The following is a 27,000-nucleotide window of genomic DNA, read 5'->3' as shown; positions in this document are numbered from 1 at the left end:
GGTGTGGGCCCGTAACACCTCAGATCAATGGGTGCTATGCACGATAGCACTGGGATACACCCTTCAGTTTTGTTGTACCCCTCCCTTCTACCCTCCCACCCCATCCCTCTTCAGGGACCTTTCTCATGAGCAGTTTCTAGCCCAGGAGGTGCAGTCTCTCCTAAGGGTAGGAGCAGTGGAGGAGGTTCCAACAGAGCTAAGGGGCCGAGGGTTCTACTCCCGCTATTTCCTAATCTAGAAAGCCTACAGTGGTCTCAGACCGATTCTGGATCTGTGAAACTTCAACAAATTCATGAAGAAGCTGAAGTTCTGCATGGTCTCCTTGGCCTCCATCATTCCCTCCTTGGATCCAGGGGACTGGTATGCCACCCTTGACTTAAAGGATGCTTATTTCCACATTGCCATCTTTCAGAAACACAGAAGATTTTTCAGATTTGTTGTCAACCATATGCACTACCAATTTATGGTGTTCCTGTTCGGTCTCTCAGTGGCTCCTCAGATGTTCACAAAATGCTTGGCAGTGGTCGCGGCCTTTCTCAAGAAGCAGGGGGTCCAGGTCTATCTATACCTCAATGACTGGCTGGTAAAAGATCGGTCCAAACATCAGATAGAGGCAGATGTGAGTCTAATTCAGCCAATCTTCCAGGATTTGGGTCTGCTCATAAATGCGCAGAAATCCACCTTCTCCCTGGTCCAGAGAATAGAATTCATCGGGACAATTCTGGACTCAGTAGTTCTCTCCCAGATGCACACTTCCAAGCATTAAAAAGGCTTATAGTGGTTGCACCAACTAGCAGTTTGCGCAGGAGTCCCTTTCTCGAGACCAAACCATCAGTGTCCTTCATCACAGATGCATCTGCAATGGGATGGGGAGCTCACTTGGGGTCCCTCAAAACTCAGGGTCTCTGGAAGAACTCTTGTTACACATCAATGTCAGAGAACTCAGAGCAGTTCGCCTGGCCTGTCGGGCAGGTGCATGTCAGTCCTCGTAGACAACACAACAGCCATGAACCATATCAACAGACAGGGTGTAATGTGCTCCTCTCACCTGTGCCAGAAGGCACTTCATTTATGGGAATTTACATAGCCCACTCAATTCACCTCAAGGCCTCCTATCTGCTGGGCTCTCAAAATGATCACCTCAGTAGGGTCTTCTCCAACCACTATGAATGGTCCATTCATCCAGAGGTCCTACAAGTCATCTTGTGGAAGTGGGGAACTCCCCAAATAGATCTATTTGCAACCAAGCACAACAGGAAGTGTCTCGAATTCTGCTCCCTCCTGGGCTACAGTCTAGGATATCTGACAGACGCCTTCCTCTTGCCTGGATGGGTCATCTGTTCTATGCATTTCCACCCATTCCTCTCATACGTGAGGTTTTGCTAAGGATCAGATGGGACAGAGCGCAAGTCATCCTGATAACCCCAGCCTGGCCATGACAGCACTGGTTCACTCTGCTCATGAACCTGTCAGTGGAAACACCAATTTGGCTACCTCAGGTTCCAGATTTGATATCCCAGGACCACAGCTGCCTGCGTCACCCAAATCTCAAGTCGCTTCACCTCACGGCCTGGAAGCTCCATGGCTGAACACCTCAGAGCTAGCATGCTCCAGTCTGGTTTGAGAAGTTCTTCTAGGGAACAGAAAGCCATCCACTAGACCTACATATCTGGCAAAGTGGAAAAGGTTCTCCATCTGGTCAACGCAAAAAGGTGTCTCACCCACGTGGTCATCAGTAGCATTCATTCTGAAGCAGCAAGGGCTATCAATGTCATCAATTAGAGTCCACCTAGTTGCTGTTTCAGCATTTCACCCATGAGTGAATGGCCAGTCTGTCTTTGCAAACTCGATTTGTAGTTGTTTTCTGAAGGGGCTGGACAGACTGTACCCCCAGGTACAATGACCAATTCCACTTTGGGCTCTTAACCTGGTGTTGTCAAGGTTCATGGGTCCTCCATTCGAGCCCTTGGCAACGTGTTCTCTTCCCTACTTGTCCTAGAAGGTGGCGTTTCTGGGGTCCATTACTTCAGCTAGAAGGGTCTTGGAGATTAGGGCCCTCACCTCAGAACCTTCATACACAGATGTACCTTCAAGGACAAGATCCAGCTGTGTCCTTATCCAGCCTTCCTCCCGAGGGTGGTTTCACAATTCCATAGTAACCAGAGCATGTTCCTTCTGGTCTTCTATCCAAAACCACACGCCAAGAGCCAGGAGCAGAGACTTCACTCGCTAGATGTCAGATGTGTGCTGGCTTTCTACATAGAAAGGACTAAATCATTTTGGAAAACTACTCAACTGTTTGTGGCGATTGCAGATAGGATGAAAGGCTCTCCAGTCTCAGCCCAGAGAATTTCACCATGGATCACATTATGACCTGGCAAAGGTCCTTGTTCCGGCCCTGACGGCACATTTTACTAGGGCACAGGCATCTTCAGCTGCATTCATGGTACAGGTCCCTATCCAGGACAGCTGTAGAGCAGCAATGTGGTCTTCGGTCCACACTTTTGCATCTCACTGTGCCATTAGTAGCAGGCCAGAGATGACATTGGATTTGACAGAGAGGTGCTATAGTCTGCTTGTCAATGAACTCCGAACCTACCTCCTACCCCTGCTTGGGAGTCACATATATTGGAATGGACATGAGCAAGCGCTCAAAGAAGAAAAAACTGTTACTAACCCTTCCGTAACTGTTCTTCAATAGGTGTTGCTCATATCCATTCCAAAACCCATCCTCCTATCCCTCTGTTGGAGTTAGCTGACAAGAAGGAACTGAGGGGTAGTGGGTCAGCAGGGCCCTTAATACCAGCGTTCTGAGAGCATGACTCCAGGGAGCACTAGAGCTGATCCAAGAGATACCACTGAGGGGAACATTTTCCAGCGGCGGTGCTTGGGACGAGCACACACCTACATTGGAATGGACATAAGCAACACATCTTGAAGAACAACGATTACGGAAGGTTAGTAACCATTTTTTGTGGTGTGTCCTAGTTGCACATGTCTTGGCTTCTTTAAGGAAGTACAGACAATAGTAGAGGATCTCCCCTTTGAAGGCACCGAATTGTTTGCTGAGAAGACTGACACATCCCTCCATACGCTCAAAGATTCCAGGGCCGCTCTCCAGTCATTAGGAATTTATACACCTGGAGAAAAAAGAAAATTTAGTCCTTAACTTCAGCATAAATCCCACACACCCCATTCTCCAACTCAACACTATTATGAGCCTCAAAGGAAAAAATCCATATTTTCCGAACATAAACCATCAGGCCCTCAATCTTCCTCTTCACAACCATCCGCCTCAAAACATCAGTTTTGACATCCTGGTCAGGGTGCTGACAGACCACTCCCTACAACACCAACTGCAGCTGACCAACCCATTGCATCCATGTGGGTGCCCCTCGCTTCATCCACAACAACTGGGAATGAATAACGTCCAGCAAATGGGTTCTGGAAATGATCCGCAATGAGTACTCCATCCCCTTCATCTCCCTCCCTCCCCGCACCCAACACCTTTCCCCGTCCCTCTTCAGGGACTCTTCTCACGAGAGTTTGTTGAAGAAACACCAGAAATAGATCACCTCCTCTGTCTATGAGCCATAGAACCTGTACCTCAGCACCTACAAAACACGTCTTATTTCGTGATACCCAAGGAGGAGGGAAGTTGGAAACCCATAATGGACCTCAGAGCACTGAACAAATTTGTAAAGGCTCAAAAATTCAGGATGGTCACACTAGCCGCGATTATTCCATCTCTGGAACAGGGAGATCGATTCTCTGCCCTTGACATACAGGATGCCTATTTCCACATACTGATCTTACCTTCCCACAGATGATTCCTCAGATTTATCCTGGGTCAGGACCATTACCAGTACAGAATACTCCCCTTTGGCCTCTCATCAGCTCCGAGAGTATTCACCAAAGTCCTCTCCATGGTGACCGCTCACCTACGCTCCCAGGGGATTATGATCTACCTCTACCTGGATGATTACCTCCTCAGAGCCTGCTCCTTTGACAGGGCCCTTCGGGCCAACCAAACAGCTGTAGACTTGTTCATGGATCTGGGCCTACAGATGAACGTCCAAAAATCAACGTGCACCCCTGTAGAGCTCCTAGAGTTCATAGGAGCCGATCTAGACTCATTATAGGCAAGGGCACTCCTACCAGAGCACAAGTTCCAAAGCTTGTCCACGCTCAAAGAGGCAGTACAAACCAGCTCTCAAATATCAGCTAGACACTACCTCCAACTCCTTGGGCATACGGCTGCAGGCATGTCTGTGATATCTCATGCCAGACTTCACATATCCAAACATGGTTCAGCTCGGTCTACAGGCTGAACAGTGACAGACTAGACAAACCTCTATCACTGCCCACCAAAGTTAAAAACTTCCTGGACTAGTGGAAAGACCCAGCAAATGTCTGCACGGGGATCTCCTCCTCACAACCTTCTCCATCACTACTTCTCACCACCGACGCATCCCGCATGGGGTAGGGCGCACATCTCAACAATCTTACGACACAAGGCAAGTGGTCATCTACAGACATGTCTCTTCACATCAACCTCCTTGAACTCAGAGCAGTCAGGACTGCTTGCACCCACTTCTTTCTGATAATCAGAGGTACACACCCAAGAGTCTTGACAGACAATATAGCATGTATGTACTACATAAATTGTCAGGGAGGTGCCAGATCACCCTCCCTTTGCACAGAAGCACTAAAGCTATGGAACTGGTGCATTTCCCACAGTGTCACAATAGCAGCAGCATACCTTCCAGGAGTACTGAACACAAAGGACAGTCGCAGACATAAGTTCCCACACGACCACAAATGTGAGATGAACTCAAAGTACTACACGACATATTCTGACAGTGGTGGAAAGCAACTATAGACCTGTTAGCCACTTACCTGACCAAGAAATGTCCATGCTACTGCTCCAGAACAAGCCTCAGACAGCATTCCTTAGGGGATGCTCTCCTTCTATGGGACAAGGACCTTGTATACACCTTTCTCTGGTTCCCTCTATTATCAAAAGACCTGTTTAAAAATAAAAAAAGAGAGAGCAAATGTCTTATTGATTGCTCCCTCCTGCCTGAGACAAACATGGTACCCTTAGCTGTCACAACTGGCAACGTGTCCACCTATCTCCCTTCAACCCACTCCATGCCTCCTCTCGCAGAACGAGGGACGCACTCTCCACCCCAATCTGCGGATACTCTGACTCAAGGCTGGATCCTTCATGGTTCCAGCACACAGAAAGATTCTGCTCTGAGGAGGCACAGGAAGTGTTACTACACAGTAGGAAATCGGCTACCTGTCGTACTTTCCTGCAAAAGTGGACCAGGTTTCAGACTTGATGTAATTCAAGACAAATTTCCCTGACTTCTGCTACTCTCCCAATGGTCCTAGATTATATACTGACTCAAGAAATCAGGACGGTCTCTTAGCTCATTCAAAGTTCACCTAGTGGCCATAGCAGCCTTCCATCAGGGAAGTATCCTGAGGGATACTCAGTGCTCTCACACCCAACTACAAAATGATTTCTCAAGGGTATAGTAAACCTTTCCCCAACCCAGGCATCCCACCCCAACACAGAATCTAAACTTAATACTGAAGAGCCTGAGTAGGCCATCCTTTGAACCCATGGCCCCTTGTTCGGTCAAAAACCTGTCTATGAAGACAGAATTCTTGGTGGCAATCACCTTGACAAGGAGAATAAGGGAGATAGCAGCATTTATGGCACATCTCCCTCATACATCCTCTCTCTTAAACTTTTCCTCTCCACTGTAGAAAGGTCTAAAGGCACAGCAATATCGTCCCAGACACTCTCCAAATGGGTCTCGAACTGTATCAAACACAGCGATCAGTCACAACATCATACCTCCAGCCAGAATCTGCACCCACTCCACTAAGTCAGTTTCCTCCTCTGTCACCTTCCTCAAGAATGTCCTTATCTCAGAAGTCTGCAGAGCAGCAACCTGGGCATCTGCACATATCTTCACAGAACACTATGCGATTACTGGGGACTGCTTCAGACACTATCTTCAGTTCCGCAGTATTGTCATCCATAACTGACTCGACTCCAAAGCCTCAGCCTCCCATTAGGGATACTGCTCGGGAGTCGTCTACAGTGGAGCACCTATAGGGACACTACTTGAAGAAGAAGAAGAAGAGGAAGTTACTCACCTGGTGCAGTAACGATGATTCTTCGAGATGTGTGTCTGTATGGGTGCTCCATGACCCATTCTCCTCCCCTCTGCTTTGGAGTTCTTGTCAAGGACTCTGTGGTAGAGAAGAAACTGAGGCGGGTTTGCCTGCGCAGCGCTGGTTAGCTGTGTGGCAGAGCACAAGGGGCGGACAGCACAAGTGCGGGCCAAAGGGATACTGCTACCAAAGTTCTCTGAGCAGTAGCACAGGGATGCAAGCGCAGCTACAGTGGAGCACCCATAAGGAAACACAGCTTGAAGAACCATTATTACTGCACAAGGTGAGTAACTTCCTCTTTAAGAACTATGTCACAGTCACATGTATTTCTTCTCCTGGTGAAGGCAAATCATTTTCTCTCTACATTGCACAAGTTAATGAGTGATTTGGAGTTAAGGCTCTTAAGCTGCCTTGTGGTTCAGAATCCAGCAAAGCACCCCTTATGTTCAGGCCATTCTATGGCTCTTAAGAAGGGGGTGTTGCGGGCACTTTATTTTCCTTGTATTTATGCAGGTCTAAAATGAGCCACTTCTTGACATGTCATGGAGCAATTAATGCTGCAGTGCTTCCTGGGAGCTGTAGTAAGTAGGGGTTGTGTTAGCTGTCCCTGCTGTGCTACATTAGCAGACCGGCATAAGATTTAAAATAATTTCTGACAGCCTGTCCCCTGGGGTTGCTGTGAGGGGGGCTGTCCTCCCCTTTTCCCTCCTTGAGCCTTTCTTGGCAATACAGGCACAAACAGGGGAAGATATATTAGCCATCTATCAACCTCTTGCTGCCAGGCTTTGCTATGAGCCGAGCAGGACCGTCTGCCTCCATTCAGAACCTGCTTCAGGGGAAAGGGACAGGCACGGGCAGGTGTAGCAGCATGCAGGGCCATGTGGGGAAAAGTTGAGGAGGTGTGAGGGATCAGGGGCAGGAGGGAGCACTAGGATTTCAGTCCCCGGGGAGGTGAAGATGGGGGAACCTGTAGCATGGGCTCAGAGGGGCCACCCCTCGTGGGAGAGAGGCCCAAGCGCCTGTTGTCCGAAGGCTGGGGTCCTGCCCTGCTGGCAGAAGGCAAGGGGTCACTTGGGGTGGCAACCCTGCCTCACACTGCCCCAGGCAGCACCAACCAGGCACGGCCTTAAGGCCCCTGCCAGCCCCCTGGGGGCCTCCACAGACTGGGTCTAATCCTGGGCCTGTGGGCCCTACGCGAGCTCGGCTCTCCTCTGCTCCTGCCTACGTGCGTGGCAAGTGTCTGTGGCTCCCGCCTAGAGGGCCTAGTATCGATTGCTCGGTAGGTGACTGTTCCTGTCTGCCTTTGTGGGTTCTGGTTCGGCGGCGGCCACCTGGGCTGGCTCGGCGCTCGGCTGCCCCGCCTGGCCTGGCGCGGCCCGTGGCTCGGCGCTCGGCTGCCCCGCCTTGTGGCCGCCCTGCATGTGCCGGACCCAAGATGGCGGCCTCCACCTCCTCGCCGCTGAAAGTGACAAAAGCGGCGGCGCCGCCGCGGTCCCGAGAGCAGGACGGGGACGGGGAGCCTGAGCCGGAGGTGGTGCCCGAGACCGGTGAGGATCCCCCCGCTCCACGCCCGGGCCTGGGCGCGGGAGCGGCCCCACCCAGCCCGCAGCCAGACGGGAGTTGGAGCCGGAGCGGAGCAGGCCGGACTCCTCCTCCTCTGCCCCCGCGGGCGGTGGCGGGTCCGGGTCTCACCGGGTGTCTGAGCTCGCTCCTCGGCCCCTCCCGTCGGGGAACGAGTGGGCTGGGGGAGGAGACGCACTTCGCTGTAGTCGCGTCCCCCCCCCGCCGCCGCCGCCGCCCGACAGGCCGTGCTCAGCGTTCCCCGGCCCCCATCCCCGGGAGCTCTGCCCAGCCACCCCACTCCCGCCCGCCCTGGCAGCCCGGGTTTGGCCCCCCCCCCCCCCCCCCCCCCCGCCCCCCCCCCGGGCCCCCCCCCCCCCCGCACTGACAGCCCAGACTCTGCCCGCTCCCCTGCCCCCATCCCGGGGGGCTCTGCCCAGATCACCCCCTACACTGACAGCCTGTGCTCAGTGTGATCCCCAGTTCCCCGGGGGCTCTGCCCAGCCTGTTCTCCCTCCCCCAGACTGACAGCCTGGGCTTGCTTCTGTCTCTCTCTTTCCTCCCCCCCCCCTTGCACTGACAGACTGGGCTCACTCACCCTAGCAGTGCCTAGTTCACGCACACACACATATACATACTGACAGAAAGGGCTGGCTCCCCCTGGACTGACAGACCAGGTTCACGAGCCCCCCTCCTCCCCCCCACACACTATTAGACCAGGTTCAGTGCCCTCCCTGTCCCCACCCTGGGGCCTCTCGCCTGCCTTCCCGCCCCCCCCCCCGCCCCCCCCGACATGCTGGGCTCACACCCCAGGGGCTGTACCTAGTTCTATGTCTTTCCCCCCTTCCCCCCACATTGATGGGCCAAGCTCATTGCCTCCATCTCTGCCTCCTCTTTCACTTCTAGGAGGCTGTGTTCAGCTCCTCCCACATACAAAACACATACTGACAGGCTGCCTGGAGCACTGTCCTCACACCTCCTCTTTCAGATAGCCCCCAGTATGCTGTCTGTGTCAAGGCTCTGCCTAGTTCTTTGCTTCTCACACACTCACAGGCCTGGCTCCTTGGTTTCCTGGTGTCATGGGGCTGTGCTTTCCTCTGTGCTCCTCTGCACTGATAGGCTGGGCTGACTACTTCTCTACCAGTACAGCTGGCTCCCCCAGTCCCTGGGGAGCTGTGCCCAGTGTGCCTCTTCCCCTAAACATAGTGACAGGTTGGGCTTATTGTCTTCTCCCACCCTTAATTCAGCTCTGTGCTCCTCCACATTGACAGGTTGGGCTTACTGCCCCCTGCCCTGACCATAAACTTGGCTCCCCTCTGGGGTGGGGGGTAGCTGTTCCCAGGTCTGGGCCCTTTCTCATGGATGGGTTTCATTGAGCCCAACCTTATTCTCTGATTGTGCCCTCCCAGTGAGGAGTAGCTTTAACACCATGAATCTAGGAGCAGAGGATTTGCTAGGCCAGATCAGGAGCCCTCTAGCCCTGTTTCTTGTTCCTGACAGCAGCCAGTGCTAGCTGTTAAAAGGAAGATGCAAGAAACCCTGTAATGGAGAGCTGTGGAATAACCTGCCTATGGGGGAAGCTACTTCCTAAACCCCACAGCAACCCTGGAGTAAGAGGGTTTTTAACTCTTCCCAACTCTTGGGGGGGCATCAGTCATTGCTGATATAAATTCTGGATGCCCTTGCCACATAAGCAGCCTTATTCCTTCATGTTGTAGGATTTTATGTATCACCATGATGCCCAAGCACTAATCTCAGGGAGCAACATGAATATTTACCAACAAGAGCCTGTTAAAAGACACTGTTTTTGAATCATTTTAAAAAACTCTTGTCCTGTTGTGTCTCCAGCTAGTGAATGAGGCTGAGGTGTTGCTGCAGAAAGTGACTAGTCCCAGTTTGAGGATATGAAACAGAACAGGGGAAATTGGTGTCACCCTCAGAAACTTTCAGAGTCACAATGACAGCTCTATAGTTAAATTTAACCAAATGAAAAGGCTTGAGTCACTTTAATCTGTAAAACTAACCATAAAAACCAAACCTATGCAGCAGTTTACCTTAGCATAACTGAAACAATCAGCCTTTTCTTGCTATATAATAAAGCAGCTAAAGCCCTACCTTGCATTTCCAAACTGTCAAAATGACAGCTTCCTGTTTGATTGCTTTAACTATTGTTTAATATTTAAGAGACAAGGGAATAACTTTTATTGGACCAACTTTTGTTGGTGAAAGAGACCAGCTTTTGAGCACACACAGGGCGTTTCTTAAGCTCAAAAGCTGGTCTCTTTCACCAACAGAAATTGGTCCAATAAAAATATTACCTCACCCACCATGTCTCTCTGATATCCTGGGCTACAACACTCCAAACAACACATTTAATATTTAAGGCATTTTAAAGAGCAGTGGCTTACTCCCCTGTAGTTGGACACATTGCTACAAATTCCTTTTTGTGTTACAGTGCAGTTTTTCTCTAAATGACCATTAAGTTAAGTTTTTGTTTTGTTTTATGGTTTCTAGAAGTAGGTAAAATAAAAGTGATTTTTATAAACTTCCCACATTTTATTTTGGAGATTTCCTGTTGCCCTGTCTGTTCATGTCATCTTTAATATTTTCTGTCTGCTCCAATTTGGGATTCCACTGATCTCTGTGCCTCTGTCCCATGGTTCCAGGCACCCTTCCATTCAAATACCCCTTCAAAACTTTTTTGATCCAGCTTGCTATCCGTAATCTCAGTTGTGCCACTGGGTGCTTCCCCTATCCTGCTGGCTCTCAATGAAAATAAAACAAACATTACAAACACAACATAAACAGTCCAACTGTCCATAATTAATGCTCTCCCAGAAGCAATGTACCAATCCCATTGTGTTCTCTCTTCCCTGTGGTCTATTGTCACTTCTTGTGCCTTTAGCCTTCTAACCTGGTAATAGACACAGAACGCCACTAGCCATCACCTTCAGCCCCCAACTAAAACCTCTCCAGCGCATCATCAAGGATCTACAACCTATCCTGAAGGGCGATCCCTCACTCTCACAGATCTTGGGAGACAGGCCAGTCCTTGCTTACAGACAGCCCCCAAACCTGAAGCAAATACTCACCAGCAACCACACAACAAAAACACTAACCCAGGAACTTATCCTTGCAACAAAGCCCGTTGCCAACTCTGTCCACATATCTATTCGGGACACCATCATAGGACCTAATCACATCAGCCACACTATCAGAGGCTCGTTCACCTGCACATCTACCAATGTGATATATGCCATCATGTGCCAGCAATGCCCCTCTGCCATGTACATTGGCCAAACCGGACAGTCTCTACGTAAAAGAATAAATGGACACAAATCAGATGTCAAGAATTATAACATTCAAAAACCAGTTGGAGAACACTTCAATCTCCCTGGCCACTCGATTACAGACCCAAAAGTCGCAATATTACAACAAAATAACTTCAAAAACAGACTCCAACGAGAGACTGCTGAATTGGAATTAATTTGCAAATTGGACACCATTAAATTAGGCTTGAACAAAGACTGGGAGTGGATGGGCCATTACACAAAGTAAAACTATTTCCCCATGCTTATTCTCCCCCCGCCCCTCCCCCCAGTTCCTCATATCTCCTTGTCAATTGCTGCAAATGGGCCATTTTCATTACCACTACAAACAGTTTTTTTTCTCTCCTGCTAATAAAAGCTCAACTTAACTGATCACTCTCCTTATAGTGTGTATAGTAACACCCATTGTTTCATGTTCTGTGTGTGTGTGTGTGTGTGTGTGTGTATATCTTCCTACTGTATTTTCCACTACATGCATCCGATGAAGTGGGCTGTAGCCCATGAAAGCTTATGCTCAAATAAATTTGTTAGTCTCTAAGGTGCCACAAGTACTCCTGTTCTTTTAACCTGGTAATGTAAACACTACTAAGCATAGTCCTTGCGCTATGAACAGTCCCATTGATGTCCTGATAGTAAATGCTACACACGGTAGGAAGTGTTGGCAAGATTGTAATTTCCTCAGGGCCAGGACCTATTGGCTTGACAGTAAAACTCTATGGACATCAGTGATGCTCTGTAAACTAACAACTCACTAGCTGCAGAGAAATGGTCAGGGACCCTCTTTTTGTTTTGTGTTTGTACGATGCCAGGCTCAGTGGTGTCCTGATCCATGGCTGAGGCTCATTGGTCCTATCAGTCTAGAGACAAGAAGATATGGAATGTGTTTTGCGCTGTGTGACGAATACCATCATTTCATACCACTCTTTGTTCCCTGAGTCACTGCTGATAGCACGGGAAGCTTACACTGAGAATTTCTGTATATTCCAGTGCAGTGATGACTTAACCCCTGCATTTGCATCTGTGAGCTATAGTTCCTATTCTCTTAATGACCCAGGTCCAAAAGCATCTGTTTGCTGTAAACCTACCTATTAAAAACTTGTTTTTCCATTAATAGATAGTATTGACTGGGATATTTTTTCACTTCCATTCTTGGTGCCTGGCTGATAACATGGAGCTAATGAGTAACTTGTAGGACATTTTAATCAAATGTGGAATGGTTTAACCTTTATTCACTGCTCCCCTTGAGTGAGTTTCATTAATGCTTTACTGTTTACAGCTCGGGCTGAATGTTTCCTTCTCTCCCTGGCAGTTATGGCCTCTGAGGAGGAAGAAATGGTTGCCATGGAAGTGGGGTCACCACCCATCCCAAAGAAGAGTACTCCAGCCGGGCAATTGGATCAAACTCCAAACAGAATAGGGACCAAACTGTCTCCCGAAGCTCCTGGAAACAAGCCTGACTCCCAGGATTCCAAAAGTGAGTGCTTTTCAGATTATGGCTCAACTTCATTCTGTAATTTGGCTCCGTAGCAGCTAGCCTCTCCTGCTGAGGGGGAGGCACTTTCCTCAGCTATTTCAGAGGAATCCTGGGAGCCGTGTTTTGTTGTTCTTTGTTGCATGTCATTTTCATTGGAAAAAAATAAGCTTTTTTTTATTCCCTACATGAACAAATTATTGCCCAAGTCCATCACTTACAGGGCATCTTGCAGTTATGAACAAGCACACAAGAGTGGCCCTACAATAGCAAGCCAGTGGGCGTGACAAAATGGGAAGATATCCGTAAAGGAAGAACTCGATTATCATGATTTATTGGTGATCGCACCCACTGCGTGCCAGTCACTTTCCAAAACTTTAAGAAGGATGGTCTCTGCTCCAAGGATTAAGAACCAGACAAGGCCTTTATTGGCTTCTGTTCCTGATTATCCAGACCCCACATTCCTGCTTTTATTCTTACCTGTTTGTGATTTAATAGACAGCAAGTCATGTTAAAAATAAATGAAAACTCCTTGCTCTTGGCTGTTTCCCTGTTGCCTAGAATTATGGGGAATTGTCATTGATGTGGGAAGGTACTTGCAGTTCAAACTTCTTCCATCCTCATCATAACTTGGCAGAAAGAGACGCTGTGGTGTTAGTCTGCCTTGGGCAACAGGTGGAGTTTTCAAGTAATCGCTCTTAAAATCACTGGATTAGCACCATTGGGCTCTTCTATTGCAATCTCTCTTCATTCAAAACTGAGAAAGGAAAGGAATGGAGCTGGCAGGCCAGGCCTCTGTGCCTATTCGGTCCGTGGGATGATAGAATGAAAGATGGTCCTGTTGGAGCAGGGCAGTGCTCACATGTTGCTGTGGTGAGGAGTCATGTTGGCAACTTGCCATGAGCTGAAGGGCTGGCTCGAATATGAATAAATTGGAGGGGACTATTGCCACCCTTGTTCTTAGTACTCTAGTGTGGCTCTGCAGGCTAAAGGTCCCAGACTACAGCACCTTATTGTGATCAGAGCAGTCATGGACAATTTGCCAAACAACACGCATCGTGATGGAGCATTACATGGCCTCTTAGACTATCTGTTCCACTCTACTGCCACGCTGGATAGTTCCCATGATACCTTCAGTACCCCAAATGTGGGTTTGTCCAGTACCTTCCATAGCAGATGATTCAGCATAAGTAGAAGGTTGCGTGATCAGGAAGCTTTTCCTGGTGTCTGTCCTGAATTCTGCCCTTACTGGAAGAGACTGGTTTAGTTACACTCCCAAATAGCTGTGTAAATGATTCCTCTCTGTCCTGGGTGTTTGCACCTTTCAGATGTCTTTAGGCAGGTATGTCCCTTCTCTGTCCTTGTTAGGGCTAACTTAAACAGTCTCAGTCTGACCTCATAACTGAGTCTCTCCAGCCCCTTGGTTTCTTCCAGTTTGTGGGTTTGCTGATAATGAGATGCCTAGAAATGTACACAATGTGCCAGCTTAGTTTGCACCATATCCTTTATTGTAGGTCCCAGAGTGGGCCAGGCACTGTACAGGCAGCAGAAACCCCTGGGTACCATTTTGAAAAGGAATATGGGTGCTTCTGAAAATGTTACCCATGGTCCCTGGCCTGAGAATTATAGTATAACCTAGAAGCCATACAATGAAAGAATAACAAACTGTGAGGGGGAAAGGAGGGCAAGGTGAGCAGCAAAGTTAACAGCTGTAGCGGGATGGCCCAGATCTGTTGTCCTTTTTCTGCTGTATCACACTAGACTCATACCTGACTTGTCTGCTTCCCCCTCATCCCCAGCTTCTCCCAGTTTATTGCTGGTGGTTGCATTGATACCCAGAGGCCTTGGTTAGGGCCTTAATGTGCTAGGCACTCTGCAGACAAGTGGATCGAAGGCAGTCCCTGTCCCTGAGTGCTCACAGTGCAGGGTTCTGATAGGTGGCGACAAGGCAGCAGGAAAAATAGCTACATTTGCATAAGTAGTCTTGGGAGTTAAAGTAGTTTAGAATTGCACTTTGGGCTGGGGGGCTGCTTCCGGGCGCTGAGGACAAGGGCACCCAGCATGAGCCATGCAGGGATTGTGCGCTGCATCTTGTGAAGCTCTGTGACTCACTAACAGCTGCTCTTCTTTTTCAGCTCAAAACCTCACAACATGCGAGGTCTGTGGCGCCTGCTTTGAGACCCGCAAAGGCCTGTCCAGCCACGCTCGCTCTCACCTTCGGCAGCTTGGCGTGGCAGAGTCCGAGAGCAGCGGAGCTCCCATCGACTTGCTCTATGAACTGATGAAGCAAAAGGGCAAACCTGACAGCAGCCCAATGTCCCCAACGCTCAGCAAAAAATCCAGCTCCCCCAAAGAAGGGACAGGCAGCTCCCCACGGCCAACACTGCTGTCTCTCAGCAAGACAGGCGACCGCTTGCCAGATCCCCCTGTGAACAAAGCGATCAAGTCCCCACCAGGCTTCTCCTCAAAGAGCCTTTCACAGCCAGGATCCCCACTCCTCAAGAAAGTGCCACCCACGCTCTCAGGATCTCCCCCTCCGAAACACCCCGAGGACAAGACCCCCAAGTTGCCCCTGAGCCCTCTGCAGAGCTCTCCAAAAGCACAGTGGCCGCAGCCCGAGGAGGAAGGGCCCTTAAATCTAAGTGAGTCTCTTTACCTTTGGTGTTTCCCACTAGATATGTGGCAGGAGAGCTGAGTGTGTGGGAACTTGCTGACCAAAACTCGATGCTGCTATCTTGTTGGGTAACCTGCTACAAGGCATCCCTTCGCTGTCATGTGGGGAGAATGGGTGCGGGGCTTTCCTGGCTTTCAGCCATGGGTGGGACTCAGTGTAGCTGTCAGCAGTTTTCCAGCGAGGTCCCACAGGGGCTGCTGCCGTCTCATCTGGATACACCTTGCAAACATCCACAGGGCAGTGAGTCCCAACTTGGTCCTGGACTGCATTCCGTGTGTCTTTCTGACAAGCGTGTGGCTCCTTTCCGGTCTCTGGAGGATAAGTGCTACTCATAGCTCATTGTGGGAGGAGATTGTCATCTGTTTCTGATTTAGCTGGTGAGGGTCTCCTCCCCCGCCCTTCTCTCCTCCCCTGCCCAAACAAATCTGGGTAAAGTAAGTGCCCCTGCTCCACCTGGAGCTTTCCACTGCTCCCCCAGCTCCTACCACATTTCTCTCCAGCCAGATAAGTGGAGCAGGCCGCCTCCTCAAAGACCCCCTGCTGCTTTTGCTGTGTGTTTGTACCAGGGCAGCCAAATTGGTCGTCCATCTTGCTGTTTCTCTCCGTGTGTGCAGCAGCCATCTCCCCAGGCCTGTTCTGGGGGCTAAGCAAGTCTATCAGCCGTGCACCTGACCCCACTTATTCCTGGAGGGGAGTCCTAGGGGAGTTCCTAGAGGGCACCCTCCTGTAAGATGCCACTTGCTGCCTTCCAACTTTGTTCCTAGACTCTGTATAACTGTTCCCTGCAGTGCCTTGTGTCTGTTGGGAAGCAAAGGGCATTCTGGGTACAACAGCCAGTCAGGGAGGAATCCTAGTCTGAACTAGTTTGCCAACCAACTAGCTTTCCTTTTCTACAACATCTGAGCTGAGACACCCCGTAAACCAGACTGAGTCAGTGCAGCGACTGTTCAACGCGGCGTGGTTGAGTTCTGAGAAGACTCTTCAGTTCTGCATAGAAAGCACAGGTGGATTTTTCTCAGCAGCTCTTGTCCAAACTGGGCTGCAGCAGTTCAGTGTCTGTTAACCCTGAGTGAGAGGTGAGGTGTCGGGTGCTGACTGCTTGTGGAATTGGCAACTGGAAATAGTCCTAAATACACACAACGAATTACCCACTCTCCTCCAGCACATGCACTCCACTCCTTGCTAGATCCCCTGCGTCAGGGCAGCCCATGGTTTTACACACTGTAAATGCTGCCATAGCTAAGCTCAGCAGAGTATGGTTTAGAGCCTGACTTCTGTTACTTTTCAAGTAACATTAGTTTTGATCTGACAGGACTAGACTGAACTCCTCTCTCTATGGAAGTGAACCAGAGCAGCACAAGCTGTTGCATACTCCCCTTTCCCCAGGGTCCCGGGAATGACCTGGAGCGACCTTCTCTGGCACTAAAGGGAGTTTGGCCTCTGTGGCACATCCAGTCCTCACCCTCTGCAGCGAGGTGGCAATCAGTCCTCCTTGTGCTGATGTGTCTTGTCTATCGTCCATTTGGATCTGGACTTTCACAGACCAGCCATCCTACCCAGGCCCCTGCAGACGAACAGTTCCATGTCCCAGTCCCCCTTTCTATTGTTCATCAAGGTTTGTGTCATTCCAAATGGGTGACTGACCTTTATGTATCACTTAATGAACTCTTCCACAGCCTAGTTTGCCTGAGCACTAAAGCCCTGAATCCAGGCTGATTAGATGTGGATGATTCTGCTGCTCTTATTCTGCTGAAAGAAACAGTTGGGAAAGTGACTGTCCGCTTGACATGTTTCTCTGACTGTCTCATGCCCTGGCATCCTCATGTCCCAATCTTCCTTAGCCCAGTTACGACGACCAGGCCTAGACTTCTCAGTTATCCAAGTTACTGAGACAGCAGTGGGCAGTGCTCCCATTGATATTAGGGCCCCTGTGTTAACCTTCACCTAGGCTGCTGGGGTCTGGCTGGGCAATCTAGAGAATAGCCAGCCATATACCTGAGTGCAGATTTCAAATCAAGAGGCTTGCCATTACCGGCCATCTTACGTGCTTGCTTGACATTCATAGACTTGCATGGAAGAGACTGCCACTATAAGCACATATGGCAGTTTTTCTGCAGAAATGTGCATGAACTTTGTGAGCTTGTAATGATCAATGCACCATTTCTGCATGTGCTCAGTAACAACATTCCAGTCTTCACTCTTAGTTGTTCAAGTGAGGGCTCTTTCCCTCAGAAAGTCCCAGCCCTCGTTAATCTCTTGGTGCCACCTGTGGGATAGCCTTGCCATTCATGGCCTTGTGGAAGTCACCAACTTTCTAAAATGAAATCCCTTTTAAAATCAGATCATGTTTAAAATTAGGTCTGAGATGTTCCTTGCTGCTTAGCAGGGATGGGGAAGGAGAATGCTCTGGAGCTGGTTGTGTTCAGTGTCAAAGGAGCACAGCTAGCGTGAGGAGCCTGTGTGTCCAGTATGGTTTTACGGTTTGGTATTGCAAAGAACTGGGGCTAGGGAACACCAGGCATTTAGCACTTACACTAAAGCTTTGTTTTTAGTCCCATCCTGTCGCAAAATATTGGACTTTAAAATCACTCCAGTCTGATTATCTTCTTGCTTTTTCCAACGTTAAATCTGACCTGGCTGTAGCAGCTGGTACCACTGGGGTCAGCTAAAGCTGAAACTAGAGCCTTATGCCATCTGACACTTTGGAGTTCCAGCTTTCAAATGGTGTAAAGCGCTAATCTCTAAATTTAGCGATTCATGGGCTATTGGCTATTGAAGTAATGTGGGAAGGACTGCTTAGCTGGAGGAGCAACACACAGGTTTTCGGGAACAGTAACATTCTCCAGAGGCTGCTCCTGGGCCAGCGAACACAAAATAAAATGTTGATCCCTGATTACTATGCACAGCCTTTGGCTACCACTTTCTAAAGCTGTTTGGCACATGTAAATGGAGACACAGAAATGATGGAGAAGCCCTGAAAGTCAAGGTTTCTGATGGAATTCCAGCATAACGGTCAGGGAGCGGCAGCAGTGCTGCCTGGGCCAGCGTGATAATTTACCTTTCCTTTAGGGCTGCCTGTTTAAAATCTCTAGAGAACGCAGCATATAACCTCTTCGCTGGAGAGACAACCCAGGCCACTTGAACCAAGTCCCTTTTGGGTTGTAACTGGTGCTTGAAAGACATTCTCCTCAGTGACCGTATGTATTATGATCGATGTGTTTTCTTTCCGCAGCTGTAGATAGTGACTCGGGCAAAGAAATTGACTGCCAGTTATGTGGTGCCTGGTTTGAAACCAGAAAGGGGTTATCGAGTCATGCTAGAGCCCACCTGAGACACCTGGGAGTGAATGATCCAGATGCTAAAGGCTCTCCAATTGATGTTTTAAATGACCTCATCCAAAGTGAAGACTTCAAAAGCCGTCTTTCCTCTCTCCTCCCTAGTGAGAGAAAATCATTAGTGGAGGCTGGGAGCTTGGACAGACCCAGCCCAAAGAGCACAGCAGCCGTACCTGCAACAGGCATGAAACAACCACCTCCACCAAGGCCTTTGGGCAAACAGCCAGCGATCCTCTCACCTCACTCCCTTCCACCATCCAAGAAACTGAAGCCACAAACCCACAGGTTGTCAGCTGAGGCCAATCTGCAAAGAAAACAGGGTCTTTCCTCCAGCGCGTACTGGGCTTCAGATGCTGGGATGTCTCCACTCAACCTCTGTAGGTTCTCTCTCATCACTGCCTCCTCTTCCCTCCTCCTCTCCCCCTTGTTTACATTAAGCAAGGCCTGATGCCACTCCCTATCGAGCCTTCACCATTGTTTGGCTAAAGCAGGGAACTGGGCATCAAGACTCCTGGGTTTTGTTCCCAGTGCTGGGATGGAGTGTGGCCCAGGGGACTGGGAGTCAGGACTCCCGGGTTCTGTGTCAGGGCAATGACAGAGAATAAACGGCTCTTGGTCGCATGCCCTTTGCTTTTCCTTTTCCCCATAAAGTGCTCTCTCACACCACTTTCTGAGCCAGCTTCTGTGTCCTTCCTCAGCCAGGCACACACACCACGTTCCTACCTCAGTCCTGAGTAGATAAAGAGCCCAGCCCCTTCCCTTCCAAGGTAACACCAGGCACCTGCTTGGGCACCATCCATTCAGGAATCCTCGAGTCAAACGGGTTCTGACTGCTTGACCACCCAGATCAGGGAGGGGAGGCCAGGCTGTTTGGTGCTCTCATGTTGCAGAACGCCTGTCGCCTTGTGCAGGCTGAGCTCTCTCAGTGCTGCTCGATAGACAGGGACTGCTGCACTTTCTAGGGTATTCGGTGGCCTAACCTGTACAGTATGTCATGGTGACTCAGTGCCTGGACCCTGCTAGAAAGCCCAGTGCTGGGTGTTTTCATCTTGGGTTGAAATTGCCCTGTCTGTCCTTGGCAGAGGGGGAATCAACCTCTCTTGTCCTTTCATTTCAGGCCAGCATTCATCAGGCCTTTGGCCTGAGTCTGGTCCCTATTCTGGGAGGGGGGTGTCTGTTTCCATTCTCCCCTTGGTGCAGAGAAGGAGGCAGGTTCTGCTTTCGCCTTCAAATGGGGAGGGGTGATCAGTGACTGTGCCTGGTTTGTGCATTCTCTTCTCCATAAACTGGTGATTTAATGCTGACTGGCTGCTAAGCTTTCCCCCTTTCAAGCAGCCTGTAAGACGATGTGTAAGTTGCACCCACTCGCCGCTAAGCATTTACCTCCAGGAGATTGCATGGCTCAGACCGCAGCTTGCTTCTGGTGGCAAAAAGTATATACTGCGTCGTGTTACTCCTCTTGCTCCTTCCAAGCACACACTGAGAAATCAGGGTTTCCTGGATCGTGCTGCACGCAGGCAGATCTGCAGAAGCCAAGAGGGGATGGGGTTAAGGATACATTGCATTTGAAGGAAGAGTGCTCAGCACTTTGATTAGCCAAAAATGACAAGGACCCCCACATTTGGTTTAGCTGCTTGGTGGACGGCAAGCCAGTGCGCGATACAAACCTGGGTTGCCGGGCTTACTGGACAGATCATTCCAGTGTCTGTGGGAAGGAGATTCAAACAAACGTGGAATGTATGTCTTCATCCGGGCTCTAGCATGCCTGCAGGTCCCCTTCCTTTACTCCGCACCCAACACACATAGACACCCACCTCAAGCCTTGGGCAAGCAGGACATGCACACAAAGGAAGACACTGAAATGACTGTATTCTCCCAGGCCTCCTGGATCACAGCTCCTACCTAGGCCTCCAGCCATTGCGGTTGCTGTGTCTAGACTCACCGAGAGTGCCTGCTCTCTGCCCCACCATCAAAGCCTGCCCTGTGTGCTCTGTCCTCCCCTGCACTGCCCTTGCCTATCGCATTTCCCAGGGATCGTTTGATGGTTTGATTCCTTTCATTGAGTTTGTTCTGGGATCAGCTTTGCCATTGTCCTGACTTCTGGCGCATGGCGTGTTTGCTTTGTGCTGTCTGGTTGGGGGGGATGATCTTGCTAGTGTCCCAGTGGCATAGGGCTGCGCCTGTCAGGTGCTACAGTAAATGCACGTCTCCCCTCCTTGTTTCAGCCTCTGGACCGGAGCCCGTGAGGGATATCAGGTGCGAGTTCTGTGGGGAGTACTTCGAAAACCGGAAGGGGCTGTCCAGCCATGCCAGGTCCCACCTGCGCCAGATGGGGGTGACCGAGTGGTATGTCAACGGCTCCCCAATCGACACGTTGCGGGAGATCCTCAAGCGCAGAGCTCAGCCCCGGGGTGGCACCACAAACCCACCAGCCCCAGGGCAGAAAGCCATGACCAAGACCGTCATCGGCAGCATGGGATCGCTGGAGCCTCACAGCCCAGGAGAGATTCACGTGCCCTCCATGCCCAAAAAGATCCAGCAGCCAGGAAGTCCCATGGGACACTCTCCTACCTCCTCCCCTCCCCCAACAGCCAGGAAGATGTTTCCAGGGATGGCCTCTCCCTCTTTTCAGAAGAAACTGAAACAAGACCAAATGAGAATGGAGATCAAGCGAGAGATGATGTCTGGGAGTCTCCACGGTGAGCCCCATCCATCCAACAGGACCTGGTCTCCACGGGAGGAGATGTCCCCCCTGAACCTCTGTAAGTGTGAGCAGCAGCACTCCTGCTAGCATGGTGGGGTGACTTTGACTTCAGTGATCACCTGCCATAATAGGCAAGAGCTTGGGGGGGGGGGGGGGGGGAAACAAATCAGTGTTTGGCTACAGCAGGGGACTGGGAGTCAGGACTCCTGGGTTCTGTTCCCAGCTCGGCCACTGGCCACTTCAGGCACGTTGTTTTCCGATCTGTTAATTGGGGATCACACTTCTCTCGTGGGGTGGGTGACAGTATTGGTAGCGTGGTTTGAGATCCTCAGGTGCCACATGATAGATGCGGCAGAATATTAGCAGCTATGTTTAATCTACGTGATGTCCCGGTGCCTCCTTGCTACAGAGATAGAGGGCTGCAATAGCAGAGGTGTGGCTCGCCAGCCTTTGCTGTTAGATCTTCTGTGGCGTGCAGGTTGACGGGGGTGGAGTGCGCCAGTCTGCACTGCCCAGTGAGCCTTCCAGGGGCTGGATGCTGCCTGGGGATTCTAGGCACTCCCTTCTCTGTCTCTGCCCCCTGCAGCCTCCCGTGCTGACCCCGTGAGGGATATCAGATGCGAGTTCTGTGGGGAGTACTTCGAGAACCGGAAAGGGCTGTCCAGCCATGCCCGGTCCCACCTGCGCCAGATGGGGGTGACCGAGTGGTCTGTCAATGGCTCACCCATCGACACGCTGCGGGAGATCCTCAAGAAGAAGTCCAAGCCCTGTATGATCAAGAAGGAGCCCCATACTTCCAGCATTGAGCCCCCCAAGCCGATGGCAGAGGAAGGTGCAGCCCTCAAGTCCCCTGGGAAAATGCTGCAGGCCATGTCCCTCTCCCCGCTGGGTGGAAGGACGGGGAAGCCCAGCCCCAGTGGTTCCAGCATGAGTCGGGAGATCTCGCTCTCACCACTCACCAGCAAATCCCATGGGGGCTTCCTGACTCCACTCTCCACCAAGCGGCCGCTGCAGGAGGAGCGGCTTGGGGGCCATGGTGAAGTGAGGCAGAAGACCTACATCCAGACCGAGCTGCCCTTCAAAGCCAAGGCGGCTCATGACAAGCCGGCACACACATGTAAGTGGGGGTGGGGGCGGGGGCAGGCAGAGAGCTGTGCCAGGGCTCCATTGTGGCGGGGGAGACAGGCAAAGAGCCCTGCAGGGGCTGGGTCCCTTCACAGAGGGCCCAGTGGAGTGCCATGCCAGGGCCCCATCCTATAGGGAGGGATGGGTGAGTGGAGAGCCCTGCTGAGCTGTATCCCATGGAGAGGGGGACAGGTAGCACCCTGCTGGGGTGTTAACGCTTTCCTTCCCACTTCCCAGCAGAGAGACTTCCTGCTTTGTTGTCTCCTCCATTGCTGCCCCATTCCCAGAAACCAAGAGAGCGTAAAGGGACTGGGGCGTCCACTGCTGTGGGCCTCTGATCTGGTGCCACAAACCTGCCACGTCATAAGAGCAACTTGTCTGGTACCAGAGGCTGTTCTGAGCCCTTACCCCAGGTACATCTATACTGCAGCTGGGAGGCTGCTCCCCAGCCCAGGTAGATGCACTAGCTCTGCTGAAGCTAGAGTGCTAACAATAGCAGTGGAGCTGGGGTAGCATGGGCGATGGCTCGCACTAGCACCTGGCTACAAACCTGCCCAGACCACCTGGTATGTAGCCGGGTGGCTAGTCAGAGCTGCCCCCCTTGCTGTTCCTGGCTACACTGCTGTAAGAACGAGCCTCAGCAGAGCTAGCACCTGTCCGGCTACCCGCGCTGCCTCCCAGCTGCAGAGCAGACCAGCATCCAGGGAGAGCTGGCTGAACAAGCAGTGAGACCACTTCAGGGCACAGGCAGCAGGATTAGTTTAGCCACCTCCCTACTCAGCCTGGCCTGGAAAGCCCCCTGCAGCTCTCAGTGGACTACAAAGACCTTTGCCAGTGGTCTCTGGACACCATATAACCAAAGTAATGCAATTCGCTACCGGGTAGCCTGGGGTAGTGGTCTGTGACCTACAGAATGGCCAACAATCTTCATGCAGCCCACTCCATCCCACAGCCCTCTGCAGATGCAAAGGATTGTGGGGAGTTGGGTCACGAGATAGTTCCAGCCATTTTGTAGGTTACAGACAGTAAGGGGTAAGCTCCAAAGCAGATTCCACAGCCTATGGAAATGCTGCCCCCTCACTCACACCCCCACCACCCCAGACAGACCCCGCGGAGGAGGAGGATTGGGGAGAGGGCCAGGGACCAAGCAACTCCTTCCTGTTGGATCCTAGCACCCCAGTGTTTCTCTGCCTTCCAGCTCCAGCTGCTGGGAGGTGCCCTGCTGGCTGCCAGCTGCTTCCCAGGCCCTCTGCAAGCTTTCACTCCCTGCTCTCTCTGTCTCCAGCCAGTGAAGCCTGCTGCGAGCTCTGTGGCCTCTACTTTGAGAACCGCAAGGCACTGGCCAGCCATGCTCGGGCTCATCTGCGGCAGTTTGGTGTGACTGAGTGGTGCGTGAACGGCTCACCCATCGAAACGCTGAGCGAGTGGATCAAGCACAGGCCCCAGAAGGCCGGAGCCTATCGCAGCTACATCCAGGGGGGCCGGCCCTTCACCAAGAAGTTTCGTAACTCATCCCACTCACGGGAGCAGGACAGCACAGGGAAGAGGCTGCCCCTGGGCCTGCAGCCAGGCGCCATGCCCTTCATGAGCAAGAGCCTAGTGGGCGAGATGGGGCACAGTGAGCCCAGCAAACTCCTGGATAGGGGCAGTGGTGGGGGTGGCGAGCGGCCCATGGTCACCTCTCCCCTGTCACTGGTGAAGGTGGAGGAGCATCGCCAGAACATCAACAGTGAGTCGGGAGCCGCCTCTTATTGCCCCTGAACTCACTGCCAAGCAGGAGCATGCAAACACCTTTACCCTGGGGTCTCTCTGGGGGTGCTGTGGGCTGGAAAAGCTTGGGAGACCCTTGTCCAGAGCACTACCCCCAGAGAGGGAAGGATGAGCCCACAGGTGGGCAGTCGGCATCCTGTGTTTCCTGTCCTCTCTCCCCAGCCAATCCACCACATGATGATACAGTTCCTGTTGGTGAGAGGTGGTGGGATCCATGGGCAGCAAGTGAAGCTTCCCCTTGGGGACGCTAGCCCTCTGCCCCGCCTCTTCTGGCCGAGGCCACACCCCCACTTGCTGCTCTCAGCCCCCCTGTGGCTCCTGGGTGGGGGGCCTGAGCGCTTGGCCCCAGCCGGGACCATGATGAAGAGAATTTCAAGCCTGGAGCCTTTTCCTCCCCCCACAGTGGCAGAGCTCTGAGCTTGGAGCCTCTCCCCCCATGACCCCATGCCATTCAGCCCTGCAGCCCCATTCCACCCCCACTCCGCCTCTTCCCCCGAGGCCACGCCCCCGCTCGCTCCTTTCTGCCCCCCTCGCTCCCGGTAGCCCCGAGACCGGAAAAGCTCTGTGCCCCCACCACTGGGAGTGAGAACTCCTCCAGCCCTGAGGCCGTGGTGGGGGGAAATTTTTCCAGGGGCTCCAAATTGCCAGAGGCCCCTGGGCACTGGCCCCATGGGCCAGTGCAATAATCCGCCACTGCCTTTCCTCTCCCCCATGCCCCCCAGCCATTACACGCCACCCATGGTGGGATCATACGACCAGTCCCCTGGATGGGAAGCCGGGGGGGGAGGCATCGTAGGCCCTTGTAGCTCAAGCTTGTAGCCTGGGTGACATGTGCCTGCCAATGGTGCTGTGTTCTGAAGATGCCTCTTCTGTCCTAGAGTTTGAACGAAGACAAGCCAAACCCCCAGAGGCCCCCCTCTCCCGAGAGGAGGCGGCCAGCGACTTCCAGCAGAAAATGGAGGAAGCTCGCCAGCCACCACCCAGGATGAGACCAGTGCCCTCGCTGGTCCCCAGGCCTCCGCAGACATCCTTGGTGAAATTTGTGGGTAACATCTACACCCTGAAGTGCAGGTATGTCTGCAGAGAGGGATCCATGCTCCCCCATCCGGAGTGCTGGATGGCACCCAGTCCACAGCACTGTCTCTTTGAGGGCATGGACTCCTGGCAGTGACTGTGCAGTACATGCAGAGAGACCCCACCTACGTGTAGCGTTTCACAGTGATTCCTAATGCCAGCAGCTGGCCCTCAGCCTGCCATCAGTGCCTTTAGTCTTAGAGCCCTTTCATGCTGTGTAACCACAGCCAATCCTGGCTATGGGACCCCTCTTCCTTTAAGGTCCTTCCCAGTATTTGCCAGGTGTGGAGTTTAAGGTAACGTTTGGTTTCCAGAAAGGGCCATGTCTGTCTTTGTGTGGTGCTGAGGTCAGTGGTAGCTGCTTCCCCTGAGATTGGCTTCTCTGGATGCCTGACAGTCAATACAAAGTCTTGACAGTTAATTAAACAACCTCCTCCGATGCACTGTGCACATCTGCATCCTCTCTCCCCATTTGTTTGCTCCTTAGAGTTGGGCTGCAGTGCCCAGAACAACGGGGCTGGTCCCAACTGGAGCCATAATAGAAATACTCAATGAGCGTCTTATCCAGGGTCTGACATTGTTCCCCCTTCCCCTCCCCTGGGTGCAGGTTCTGCGAGGTGGAGTTCCAGGGCCCTCTCTCCATCCAGGAGGAGTGGGTGCGACATCTCCAGCGACACATCCTGGAAATGAATTTCTCCAAAGCCGACCCCCTGCGCAGCGAGCCAGAGGCCCCCGAGGTGCAGGCCATAACTGAGGCTCAGTAATGGAGCCCGCTGGCCGGCGTCCCTCTGCCCCTCTCTTGTACGAGCACGTTTCCAAAGGCGCACGCTGAAGGACTCTGCTGCAGACGGTTACCAAAGGGAGGTAGCTAAATTCTTACTGCTGGGCTCTGCAGCCTCCTGGAGCCCAGCTTCCCCTGTGCTGACTCGCATTGCATGGGAGTGCCAGCGTTGAGCACTACGTGACATAAGACATTCTTCTGGGGGAGACAACCGTGACAGACTGGAGATGGGACCCCCTGGGGCTCCCATGAAGTGGGCAAGGAGGCTGCTGCACAGAATCCTGATGGGTGTGAAATGAGACTCATTTTCCCAGCCAGGAAGGGGAGCTCCCTGCAAAAGGGGATGAATGTGGGGATCCCTCTTTCCCGCTAATGAATGCAGATTAGTCCAGAGACTCTGGTCCCAGAGAGGGGAGTGCGTGTTTGCTCTGTTGCGATTCAGGTTTCTATGAGAATTGTGAACGTGACAGTCCATCAGGCCATCTGTAACGAGATAGGGAGAGGGGAGAAAGCAACTCTGTCTGTGATGGTGAATATTGTTAATTATGTATATGGCCCTAGAGTTAATGTATATTCGATTCCTTAGACGACGATGAATTTAGTTCACGTAGATGTCAGAGTCCATTCTTATTGGGTTGCGCTGCATGTTATCCATCCCCCTCCCCCAGACAATACATCATTGGTCAACTTCATCCCACACATTAAATGGCAAGTCATGGATTTACTGATCCTCCACCCGTCTCGTAATGTCTACATTCATTCTTTCCCTCCCCACAACTTCTTGCTGTCCGGTTGTTGTCCTAACCATTTCACTTGAGATTGTGCAGTGCCCCGCGGGTTCCTGTTGTTAGCTTCCCGTGGCGGTGATCCAACACTACCGGAGGGGGTAGCTTTAGGCTGCACGCTGCCTTCCTTTCCTTTCCTAGCCTTTGATTGTAGAATGTCTTAAGATCTCCGCAGTGCGACCTCCCGCCCCACCTGT

General features: G+C 51.7%; 1 protein-coding gene across 5 annotated transcripts in view; it reads left to right on the top strand.

Annotated features, from left to right (window-relative positions):
- The window catches only part of WIZ (WIZ zinc finger), a 141,980-nt gene extending 115,229 nt beyond the window's left edge, over positions 1–26,751 (top strand). For 4 of the 5 annotated variants that reach the window (XM_024201953.2, XM_024201951.2, XM_024201952.3 and 1 more), the window contains 8 exons: positions 12,394–12,558; positions 14,691–15,197; positions 18,462–18,941; positions 20,790–21,326; positions 21,855–22,385; positions 23,679–24,122; positions 25,042–25,234; positions 25,845–26,751. In XM_024201953.2, coding sequence (XP_024057721.2) covers positions 12,394–12,558; positions 14,691–15,197; positions 18,462–18,941; positions 20,790–21,326; positions 21,855–22,385; positions 23,679–24,122; positions 25,042–25,234; positions 25,845–26,001 — 3,014 coding nt within the window. In that variant the 3' untranslated portion in view covers positions 26,002–26,751. The remainder of the gene's footprint in view (positions 1–12,393; positions 12,559–14,690; positions 15,198–18,461; positions 18,942–20,789; positions 21,327–21,854; positions 22,386–23,678; positions 24,123–25,041; positions 25,235–25,844) is intronic. The other variant, XM_024201954.2, reaches the window with a different exon arrangement.
- The last annotated feature ends 249 nt before the right edge of the window (positions 26,752–27,000 follow it).

Source organism: Terrapene carolina, unplaced genomic scaffold, assembly GCF_002925995.2.
Source record: "Terrapene carolina triunguis isolate 2854851 unplaced genomic scaffold, T_m_triunguis-2.0 Scaffold746, whole genome shotgun sequence".
In the NCBI taxonomy this organism is placed as follows: Eukaryota; Metazoa; Chordata; order Testudines; family Emydidae; genus Terrapene; species Terrapene triunguis.
The sequence above is the reverse complement of the archived record's forward strand: the minus strand, read 5'-3'. Positions and strand labels throughout refer to the sequence as shown.